Source organism: Gossypium raimondii, chromosome 3 (genome assembly GCF_025698545.1).
Source record: "Gossypium raimondii isolate GPD5lz chromosome 3, ASM2569854v1, whole genome shotgun sequence".
Taxonomy (NCBI): Eukaryota; Viridiplantae; Streptophyta; class Magnoliopsida; order Malvales; family Malvaceae; genus Gossypium; species Gossypium raimondii.
In genome coordinates, this window is record NC_068567.1 from 56,336,460 (window position 1) to 56,349,120 (window position 12,661).

Sequence of the window (12,661 nt, forward strand, 5' to 3'; positions counted from 1 at the left end):
CACCCATGTGGTACGACCATATCGTTATCATTAATGATTGATCACCTCCGTTACCAAAATATGCACCACCATTTAATGCACATCTCCACACATTTATTTTGGTGCCCAAACTTAAAATCCGCCAATAAGTAGGGGTGTGCCAAATTCGGGTAAAATCGAAAAAATTCAGTTAACCGACCGAATTCGGTTAATCGGTCGGTTAACCGAATTTTTTCGGTCGGGGGTCGGTTAATTATTTTTTGATTTTTCGGTTAACGGTTAATTCGGTTCGAAATCGGTCGGTTAACCGAATTTTTTCGGTTAACCGAGAAAATTAATGAATAAAATTATAATATATAAATAGGCCCACTATTCACCTAAACCCAATCTAAACCCAAGTATTCAACCCAACTCAATTACCCAACCCAACCCAATCATAAAATTAAATTACAAATAATTTAATAAATAAAAATAAAATTTTAAAACTAAGACTAAAACTAAAGTCTAAAAGTCTAAAAATAATTTAATTATGTAGTGATTCAATTTGGTTAATTTGGTTAATTCGGGTAATTCGGTTAGTTCAGGTAATTCGGTTAATTTTAACCAAAAATAAAAAACATATAATTTTCAGTTAATTGATTAATCACCAAATTAACCAAAAAATTTCTTTCGTTAATTTTTTGAAAAAATTTCGGTTCGGTTAACGGTTAAAGATTTTGAAAGGTCGGTTAATTCGGTTAATGTTATTTCGGGTCGGTTAACCGAATGAACACCCCTACCAATAAGTGTAATAATTCACATTTTGAAATTCAAATATCAAATATCAAAAATCTAATGTAACACTCCTTACCTGAGACTATTGTCGTTGTCGAACTCGAGGCATTACTTTACTTAACTTAAAAATTCGGGGCATAAAATTTTACTTTTAAAATTAATTTCACTATTCACAACAAAACTGTCCACCTGCGCAGTAGTTACTAATTTAGTTATAACACAAGATACGAAACTCAAAATTTAAATACATAAATTTTCCCTGAAACTAGACTCATATGTCTTATTACATAAATTTTTCAGAATTTTTTGTTTAGCCAATTAGTACAGTTTATTAGTTAAAGTCTCCCCTGTTTCACCACTCAACTATCCTGACCTCTTGTCACTAAAAACAAGCTTTCTCATTGTATAATTTTCATATGGTGTTCTCACTTGTTTCTACAGAAAATAGAATCAATAAGAAATCTAGACATATAAACTACAACTCATAAACATTTTTGTACAATTTTTAATGATTTTCTAAACTTAGAACAGAGGACTCCAAAAATAGTTCTGACCCTGTCTCACTAAAATTCATATATCTAAAAATATAAAATTTCTTTTTCTGCACCATTATTTTTCTATGAAAGTAGACTCAATAAGCTTTAATTCTATATATCATTCACCTTTTAATTCGTTTTATAATATCCTAGGTTATTTTTCAAAGTCACATAACTGTTGCTGCTTGAAATCCGTTTCTTTGCAAATTTTACTCTTTCATGATTTCTATGCATGATTTATCACCTAAACATTTGTAACAAACACCTTCATACTTAGCCATTTAACAACCATTCATCATCAAAAACTTACATATCATTCTTTAGCAAAATCATAAATACAAACATTCAAAATAACTAAGTCCCTATACATGCCATAACCCAAACATGGTTCATCATAAAATACCGAGTTGTTGTCGTTGATAGTGTGGACGATCTCCGACGTCTTTAAGTTCCCGAAAGTAGCTTTACAATACTATAAGAGAAAGAAAAATAAAAGAAGTAAACATATAGCTTAGTAAGTTTACTAGCAAATAAATAACAACATTTAACACAAATAATCAAACTCAAATGTCAAGATCTCTAGTTTACTCTTTATTTAATCTCATTCTCGTTCTCTTGCTTGTTTACTTAGTTAACTCATGATCGTAACTTGTTCTTCTCTTGCTGAAACATTGAGTATCAATTAATAATATAGTAAGTTATTAACTCTTATAACTCATCTGAGCTTACCATTTATGCTTTTAAATGAACTTTTATTAACATGATTCGTTTACTAGCCCGTTGAGCCACATTGGAATAATAAGGATACTTGGGTCTTTTCTGATAATAACATGTCAAAGCCATGTCCCAGACATGGTCTTACATGGGATGTTCTCATATCGGTGCCCATGCCATGTCCCGGACATGGTCTTACTTGGGACCTCTCATCTCGGTACAACGGCATGTCCTGATATGGTCTTACATGGGACCTCTCATCTCGGTGCCAACGCCATGTCCTGACATGGTCTTACATGGGACCTCTTTACCCAAATGTCATGACATTTGTATCCGATACATTCCTCATGTTTCAACGGGGCTTTTTAACACCGATTCTCTGTCATCTCATACTGAGTCAACATTAAATAAATTCATAAAATAAATGCATAATTGCTGGAAAATAACAATATTAATAATAATTATTGAAATATTATATTTATTTACCGTAAACTTACCTCGGTACAAAATATAGCCAAATTCACTAACTTAGCCTTCAACTTTATTATTTCCTTTGTCTAACATCGAGTTCCATTCTTTTTGATCTAAAATAGAAAATTTAACTCATTTAATACTCACATTTATCAAAACAGCCCTTGACTCTAACTTTGGAAAAATTACGATTTTGCCCCTAAACTTTTATATAATTACATTTTTGCCCCAATGCTCGGAAATTAAAATTCATCTCATATTATTATGTTTTATGACATGCTGAACATTTTTCTCTTCTATGGCAACATCAAATTCTCACTCTAACACTTACTTATAAACATTAGGTATTTTTACCGATTATGTCAACTTACTCATTTTCACTTAAAATCGCTTAGCAAAAGTTGTTTAACATAATTTCTAGCTTCATATTCCACCATAAAACATCAAAATAAACAAATTTCACCTACGAGTATTTTTCCAAATATGAACACTAGGTTAAATTATTGCTAGAATAGGCTAAATTAAGCTATCGGGATCTCAAAAACGTAAAAAGCATTAAAAACGGGGCTTGGGATCACTCACTATGGAGCTTGGAATCTTGAAAACCCTAACTATGGTTTCTCTCCTTGCTAAATTCGGCCTAATGAAGAAGATGATCAAAAATTGGCTTTTAGTTTTGTTTTTAATTCATTTTAATAACTAAATGACTAAAATACCCTTAATGAAAAACTTTGGCAACATGCCTAACCATGTCCATTTTTGTCCACCAACTTAAAAAATGGTCTAATTACCATATAAAGACCTCCAATTTAAAATTTCATAACAATTGGACACCTCTAACATATAGAACTCAACTTTTACACTTTTTACAATTTAGTTCTTTTGACTAAATTGAGTGCCCAAACGTCAAAATTTTTGAACGAAATTTTCACAAAATGTTTTCGTGAAATTGTAGGCCATAGAAATATAATAAAAATAAAATTTTCCTCATCGGATTTGTGGTCCCGAACCCACTGTTTCGATAACCTTAAATTTGGGCCATTATATCTAAAATCTAACTCATTAAACATAAAAATTCACCAACTTCCCTTTTAGACTCCCCTATAGTCTTGACAAATGTCACTTTATAAGCTCTCCTTCGATTGGGGGTAATTGTTATACCACCTCTTCAACACCTTCGTGTACCTCCATGTGTCACCCTTGAGCGTCATATCATTGAACATACTTTTGCCATGAGCTACTTGCACCAAGACTGCCTAGTGCTCTTCAATTATGATGAGACAACTATTGATTGCCAAACCACTTTATATTGTTACATCACTGATCTACAATGTCACATCATCGCCTCTACAAAGAGATAAAAAGTGACCTAACCGCGAACGAGATGCTTATATGTGGCATCTCATGTGCCTCATATATAAGCTCTCTCACCAGAACAGTGAAGATATATACACAACCCTTACTCTCTCTTTACCATCCAATCAACCTATCTCTTTTCCTCTTTCACCATCTATTTTTGATGGCTTTTTGCTTTTCACCTCTGCTAGTTCCTCCCCTTTTTTATCCTTGATATCAACATATATAATTTAAATAATATTCATATGAATAAATAAATCACCACCTAAGGATGGCAGTGGAATGAGGTAGGGACGAGTGTTGCCAAAGTCATCACCACTTCACAGTTGGCACACTCTGCTCTGTCAACTACCCCATTTCACTATGGATGTATAATTTTGAAAACTATTACCACCTCCATAGATGTTGGCAGCATCCATCCCCACCCACTCTACTTCATCACAATTTAATTTTGGGTAAACTATAAAAGTAGTCACTTTTGTTTGCCTTAGATTACATTTTTGTCACTTATACTTGAAATGTTACGTTTTAGTCACTTACGTTATTGTTTTGTTACGAAGTGGTCACTCTACCGTTAAGCTTTATTACCTCCCTAACGACGATCCCACGTGGTAGTCCAAATTAAATTTATTTAATTAAAAACCTATTTTCATCCCAAAAATTGGACATTCAAGTTGGCATTCAATTAAACACAATAAGTTACTAAGCTTGGCATAGTTGGCTAGACATGAAAAACCACATATCAATAAGGTGAGTTTTAACTTGTAAATAAAACATATAATACCACAATCACATATCATGACAATTCATGTCAATTTGATTAACTAGATCAAAACTTATTCAATCATGGAATGAAACAATTATATACATGCTAATGTCATTTCTTCAATACTTTGTTCAAGTTCAAATTCAAAATTTCACAAGTGAATATCAAGATCTTTATGTCTCATTTCAATTTCTCAATTCATGTAATTTATTTTGCCTAATGAACTTTAGTAAACGAACTCGGATACACATGTATCTCTGATACACTAGTTGCTCGTACGAGCTAAATTTATAATCGTGTCAGGTTACTAGTCTAGGATAAACCTTTATAACAACACATCTGATTGCTTGTTCAAGCTAAAAATATACATGTCAGGTTACCCGTTCGAGCTAAACCTTTAAAACAACACCAGGTTACCGATCCAAGCTAGACATATGTCACATGTATCTTCAAGTCCACAACAAATGCTGGATCACGGTAACATCTATAACCAATCTCGTACAAGCGTTCACAAAACCTTATTGGCATGCCAATCGTATCCTAACCATTATTAAGTTCACACAGGCCTCTTTTTCAATTATAATCAACATTTTACAATTTAGTCCAATTCTCACATTTTTCATCAATTCATAATTAAGCACATATATAACTTACAAATCAAATACACAACAACCTATATAAACAAATACCATATGGACTTACCTAGTCAAAACAACAAGCAAATTGATCTTTGCTTGAATTGCTCTATACAACTTTTTGAGGACCCTTCTGAATTCAACACGTGTTTAGGAGATTCACAGTATTTTGTTGATGCCCCAAGATATTGTCTATTCCTTTCTGCCGATTTAGGTACAACAAGACTACCACATGTTTCAATCAGACTTTGAGCCGCCCTTGTTAGGTTTTCAACTCAAACCCCTTTGGTCTTAAAGTGCCATTTGCGGGTTTTCACCTTAGTCTCTCCATTTTTTTTTTTTGGAATCAAAGCGCCCTTTGCGGGTTTTCACCTTGGTTCCTTCCCCTTCTTAGGTGAAGTATCTCTTGACCGAATCTGAATTCACTGGATTGGGCAAGTTTCTTCCATCCATTTCAGCCAGGATCAGGGCTCCTCCAGAAAAGGCCTTTTTTTACAACATAAGGACCTTCCCAATTCGGCATCCATTTCCCTCTAAAATCTTTTTGTAGAGGAAGAATTTTTCTCAACACCAGGTCCCCCTTGTGAAATTCTCTGGGTCGGACCTTCTTGTTGTAGGCTCGCATAATTCTTTTCTGGTACATCTGACCATGCTGAATAGCCTTTAGCCTTTTTCCCTCTATCAAGTTCAACTGATCGTATCGAGATTGAACCCATTCTGCTTCATCCAATTGTAGCTCAGTCAAAACCCGAAGAGAAGGGATTTCAACTTCGATGGGCAAGACTGCCTCCATGCCATAAACTAAGGAGAAAGGCGATGCCCCGGTGGAGGTTCTGATTGACGTTCGATACGCAAGAAGGGCAAACGGTAATTTCTCGTGCCAGTCCCTGTAGGTCTCAGTCATCTTCCCCACAATCTTTTTTATATTTTTATTAGCCGCTTCCACTGCACCATTCATTTTCGGGCGATACGGCGATGAATTGTGATGTCTGATCTTGAATTGACTACAGACTTCTGCTATTGAGCTGTTGTTCAAGTTCAACGCATTATCGAATATGATTCTTTCAGGCATTCCATAGCGACATATGATCTCCCTTTTCAAGAACTCACTGACTGATGACTTTGTAACGTTGGCATACGAAGCGGCTTCTACCCATTTGGTGAAGTAATCAATAACCACAAGTATGAAACGATGCCCATTTGAAGCCTTCGGCGATATTGGCCCGATGACATCCATACCCCACATGGATAAAGGCCATGGAGAAGTTATGACATGAAGAGGCGAAGGAGGTGCGTGCATTTTATCACCATTGATTTGACATTTATGGCACTTTTTGGAGTAATTGATGCAATCCCCTTCCATGGTGGACCAGTAATACCCGAATCTCATAATCTGTCTAGCCATTATGAACCCGCTGGCATGCGTTCCACAGATGCCCTCATGGACTTCCTCCAGGATTTTCTTTACTTCCACGGCGTCCACACATCTTAATAGGATCGTGTCAAGATTTATCTTTAAATTGTAGCAGAACAAGTTGAAGCTATAAGACTTATCTCCCTGAAGTTGCAGAGGAGGAGATCAAAGATGGCAAATTTTGTTCTTTTGAGAAGCTACAAAGTATGAATCCTATCTCCCTAACATTGCAGTGGAGTGGATTGAAGCACCAATTCCTATACCTTTGAAGATGCAGTAGGAAGGAACAAGGCTACCTGAAGAAGAGAAGTATTAAAGAAGTTGAGGCTCAATAAGACCGGGCACAATTGGGACTTGTAGTCTTTGCTCTATTCCCGTTACACGACAATGAGCAAAGAGGGGCAACTGTAATAGGGCCTAATTAGCCTGGGTCCAAATAAAACAAAAAATAGTTCAAACCAACAAATAAGCGGTCGATAATATATTGCCCTTTCTTTTCTCCCCGTTTCATCATGCTGGCCTAGCACACATCCCATGGAATTATCAAATACTGTCAGATACAATATCAGCGGCCTATCCGGACTAGGTGGTGACAGCACTGGAGTATTAGACAAATACTGCTTCACCTTATTGAAAGCTTTTTCGCATTCTTCATCCCAAGTACCAGAATTATGTTTCTTCAGAAGACGAAATATAGGGTCACATTTCTCAGTCAGTTGTGAAATGAACCTAGCGATGTAATTCAGTCTTTCGAGGAAACCTCGAACTTCTTTCTAACATACCCTTTTTGAAAATATGTTTTGGTTTTAACCATACATCAAAGTTATTTTCTTGCTTCAAAGGTTTTTTTTTGAATAAAAGTAATATTCGAAGTTTGAGATTTTCGAGGGAAATTGAGCCCTAACGTATTGGGTTCGAATTTTCTTTGTTAATCTTAAATAACCAAGGATATTCTTTATTCAAAATGCATGAGCATAAAAATCATTTTTGGGAACTTAACTTGTCGTGCCTTAACGTATTGGGTGTGGCATGTTACTTTCTTGAAATGAAGATTTTTGCATAAAATAAAAGTGATATTCAAAGTTCGGGGATTATGAGGAATTGTACCCTAACGTATTGGGACTCGATTTCTTTACATGACTTGAACAATTTGTTGTCCTTTTGCAAATTTCATCATTCAAGCGTATAAGATCTCCCCTCTAAGACGTAATCAATGGCTAGTCTTCTCAGAGTTCTCTTTTCATTCTCCGTTACCTGGCCAGAATACTCACGATTTTTTACATATCGTAGTATATCTTGATACCAAGGACTATCATCGATTTCTCCTTCTTCAATATTGTAACAATGAGCCGGGTCTTCATAGATACTCATTTGGATTGGCTTCATATCCTCATGTCTGTTCACCTTGATCATGGAGGCTAAAGTAGCTAGTGCATCGGTGTTCTGGTTCTCATCTCGTGGGAGATAGCAAAAAGTGATGTTCTCAAACTCCTTAATCAATTCGAGGACCAAATTTCGATAACTGATTAATTTGGGATCTCTCGTTTGCCATTCACCCCTGAGCTGATATATCACCAATGCTGAATCTCCATAGACCTTTAGCACTTTGATTCTTCGCTCTATGGCTGCACGAATACCCATGATGCATGCTTCGTATTCCGCCATGTTGTTTGTACAATCAAAATCCAATTTGCAAGTGAAGGGATAATGATCACCATTCGGGGACACCAGGACTGCCCCAATTCCATTGCCCACAGCGTTCAAGGCTCTATCAAAGTTTAGCTTCCAACTGTGATCCTCTTGGGGATTTTCTTCAATAGCGGCTACATACAACAAGTCCTCATTCGGAAAATCAAAGCTTAACGGTTCGTAATCTTCCAAAGCCCTGCTAGCCAGAAAGTCAGCTATTGCGCTCCCTTTTACAGCTTTTTGACTCACATAGACGATATCGAATTCAGATAGTAAAATCTGCCACCGGGCCATCCTCCCATTCAAAACAGTTGACTCCATCATATACTTTAACGGGTCTAACTTTGAAATTAGCCAAGTCGTATGGTATAACATGTACTGCCTTAATCTTCGGGTTGTCCAAATCAGGGCACAACACAACTTCTCAATGGGCGAATATCTCATTTCACAATCTGTGAATTTCTTGCTAAGATAATATATTGCCCTTTCTTTTCTCCCCGTTTCATCATACTGGCCTAGCACACATCCCATGGAATTATCAAATACTGTCAGATACAATATCAGCGGCCTATCCGGACTAGGTGGTGACAGCACTGGAGTATTAGATAAATACTACTTCACCTTGTTGAAAGCTTTTTCGCATTCGACATTACTCTGAGGAAATCCTAAAAACTACAGGTATTTCTTCTGCAGTCCAGTTGTTTAGCACACTTCTCGGTTCATAAGGTTGAATATACTGCAATGTTCCTCCTCCCGTCGCTTCTTCATAAACGGCATGAATACTTTCTAACTCCATGTTAATACTTCCGACTCCTAGCATTCCTTGATAGATGAACCCTCCCGATACAAAAGTCTTGGATAGGTGAAGAAAGGTCATGGGCTCCCATTTGACTTCTTCACCTGTCAAACGAGCCCTTCTTCTTTCTCGCTTCTTTTCTTGCTCTATCCTCTTCTGCCTAGCATCTGGCTTGTATCCTAAGCCAAAACGGTCCTGCTTGTCTTTCAACACTGGAGCCTGGTGATAGTTTGGCCGAGGGATATGTGTCAGAGTTGTGGGACTTCACTCGTGTTAGTGTGACTCAGAATAGCCTACATGAGCTAAAGGAAATTTGGGAAAAGTAGAATGATGAGGTTAAACAGCTCTTCTACTCTAGCTATGGAGACCTACCTTACTTGCTCGACTTAAATGTGGATAAGCACTTATTTCGTACCTTAGCCCAATTTTGGAATCCGAACTTCAAGAACTCTCTAGCTTCTTCCTCTCTTATTGGTTCATTAACCAATAGTTCAGGCTCGACTACATTCTCTTTCTTTTCTTCCAAAGCTTTTCCTGGCACTACTCGAGCTTTCATCTGATCATAGCGCTTTCCACTACGAGTATAGGAACCCTCATCTTGATCCCTCTTACTGATTACATCCTCCTTCCCCGGGATTGTCACATTACAATCGTAATTCCAGGGAACCTACTTGTTGTCCCTATATGCAAACACAGCTGACTTTTGAATGATAACCTTTGGTGTTACTCGTGCGACTAAGCTCAGCTCTTTGGCATCAGTGCCTCGATAACTTTCAGCAACCTTCATTGCCTTGAACTTCTCCTCGAGTCACTTGTATCTTTCCTCTAACTGTCTCGGTAACTCCTCATTCGCTCTTTCCTTCTCAACCACTTCATCAAAGTCAGGAATGGAAGAGTTAATAGGATTATTTTCGAGATTAGATCCCGGTCCAGCTTGAAAGCTCAAAACACCAGCCCGGAACTACTGGGGCATGATGGTGACAATAGATTTACGCGGGTATTCAACTTGAGTTCGCACGACTTTTGTATCGGGAGGGTCCATCTATCAAGGAATGCTAGGAGTCGGAAGTATTAACACGGAGTTAGAAAGTATTCATGCCGTGTATGAAGAAGCGACAGGAGGAGGAACATTGCAGGATATTCAACCTTATGAACCGAGAAGTTGTTGAAGAAATATCTGTAGTTTTTAGGATTTCCTCAGAGTAATGTCCAGAACACCCTTATTGCTTTTAGCCTAGAAGTGATAAGGATTCTTTTGTGAAATAGGCTCATGTCCAAAAAATCGTTATTTTAATAACAGTAGATTTACGCGGGTATTCAACTTGAGTTCGCACATGTGGAGGGGTGAAACCTGGAGGGTAGAGAGGTTCATCATCATTTCCCTCATCGACATTTGCCATGGGGCCCTTTCCTTTATCACTTCCCTTAGTTATCAGTTGGGTTAACTTTGCCACTATATCTTCTTGGGATTCTCGCATCTTCTCAGACATCTCTTGTTTCATCTTGTCTAACCGCTCCTGCATTTGGAATCCTGCTTATAGTTGCTTTACCTTTGGAATAGTTGACTTAGTGCCTATGGTGGAGAAATATACGGCCTTGCTTGGTTGTTCGAAGATCCAAGTAGATAAAGCCTGCTCGTGAGCTGCTAATGTTCCAACCTTTTTGAAGAAATTGATGAATATTATGGGGATGAGTGAGCAATGGGTCGCAGCACGAATCAAACAAAAAGGAGATAGTAAATGCATTCCTTGGAAGAATCTGAAGGATTTAATTCTGGCACATCCGGATACGAGGAAGAGGGTCGATGTATTTCCCTTGGGTATTTACGGTTTAGTTATTTTTCCCAAAGCCTTGGGACATGTTGATGAAGCAGTCACTGATCTTTTCGACCGTCTTGACAAGGGGGTTACACCGGTTCCAGCAATTTTGGCAGAAACCTTCAGATCTCTGAATGAATGTCGAAGAGTAGGTGAAGGAAGATTCGTTGGATGTGCGTAGCTTCTCTTGGCATGGTTTCACAGTCACTTCTTGAAGGCTGATAAATTTTCCTATCGAGTTTTTTCTGAAACTTATTCGCCTTTGAAAGAAATAGTGGCGATACCGAGGCAAGATGGTGTTTTAGAAGAAAGATGGATTGCAATTCTTCAGAATCTTCAAGAGGAGAACATCGAGTGGAGAGCGAAATTCAAAATAACTGCTCTTATGGAAAGAAAGATTTGCTCCAATAATGACTGCAGAAATGAACTTTATTAAAATAACGATTTTTTGGACATGAGCCTATTTCACAAAAGAATTCTTATCACTTCTAGGCTAAAAGCAATAAGGGTGTTCTGGACATTACTCTGAGGAAATCCTAAAAACTACAGGTATTTCTTCTGCAGTCCAGTTGTTTAGCACACTTCTTGGTTCATAAGGTTGAATATCCTGCAATGTTCCTCCTCCCGTCACTTCGTCATACACGACATGAATACTTTCTAACTCTGTGTTAATACTTCCGACTCCTAGCATTCCTTGATAGATGAACCCTCCCGATACAAAAGTCCTGGATAGGTAAAGAAAGGTCATGGGCTCCCATTTGACTTCATCACCTGTCAAACGAGCCCTTCTTCTTTCTCGCTTGCACGAAATAAGTGCTTATCCACCTTTAAGTCGAGTAAGTAAGGTAAATCCCCAGAGCTAGAGTAGAAGAGCTGTTTAACCTCATCATTCCACCTTTCCCAAATTTCCTTTAGCTCATGTAGGCTATTCTGAGTCACACTAACACGAGTGAAGTCCCACAACTCTGACACATATCCCTCGGCCAAATTATCACATTTCTCTTTTTGTGTTGTCTCAGACTAAGTTTGGACAGCCACATTATCTTCCACCTTATCAAGAATCTTTCTTTCCATAAGAGCAGTTATTTTGAATTTCTCTCAAACTACACTTGCATTTCATTCATGTCCATATTACACCAAACAAATTCCTGAATCCATATTGTTTTTCATAACAGGTCCTACGATATCAATGATACGAATGTCACTTACAAATTTAGAGTCTCCTTTTGAACGAAACATGTGTTTAGAAGGATCGTATGATTTTGAAGATAACGAAGACTGTGGTTTGTCTCCTAACTTGTTGAAGATGGTAGAACGGGCCGAGAAACAAATCCTACCCCACAAGGAGACAATAGAAATTGTGAGCTTAGATGAAGAAAACGAGGTGAAGATCGGATCTGATGTTTCTGAAAAGACAAGACAAGACCTCATCGAATTACTCCGAGAGTTCAAGGACGTGTTTGCTTGGTCGTACCAGGATATGTCGGGGTTGAGTACCGACATTGTAGTCCATTACCTTCTTATAAGAGAAGATTGCAAGCCAGTACAGCAAAAGCTCAGACGAATGAGGCCTGATATCGTGTTGAAGACAAAAAAGGAGGTCCAGAAGCAGTTTGATATCAGATTTCTGCAAGAAGTCAAGTATTCTGAGTGGGTGGCCAACATCGTACCAGTTCCAAAGAAAGATGGGAAAGTACGAATGTGTGTGGATTAT

The 12,661-nt window shown here is 37.5% G+C and overlaps 1 protein-coding gene across 1 annotated transcript; it reads right to left on the bottom strand.

The window, feature by feature from the left end:
- Positions 1-7,818: 7,818 nt before the first annotated feature.
- Positions 7,819-8,655, bottom strand: LOC105795981 (uncharacterized). Its single transcript, XM_012625629.1, has one exon. It carries the CDS (start codon positions 8,653-8,655, stop codon positions 7,819-7,821), a length of 837 nt encoding a protein of 278 aa, XP_012481083.1.
- Positions 8,656-12,661: the final 4,006 nt, after the last annotated feature.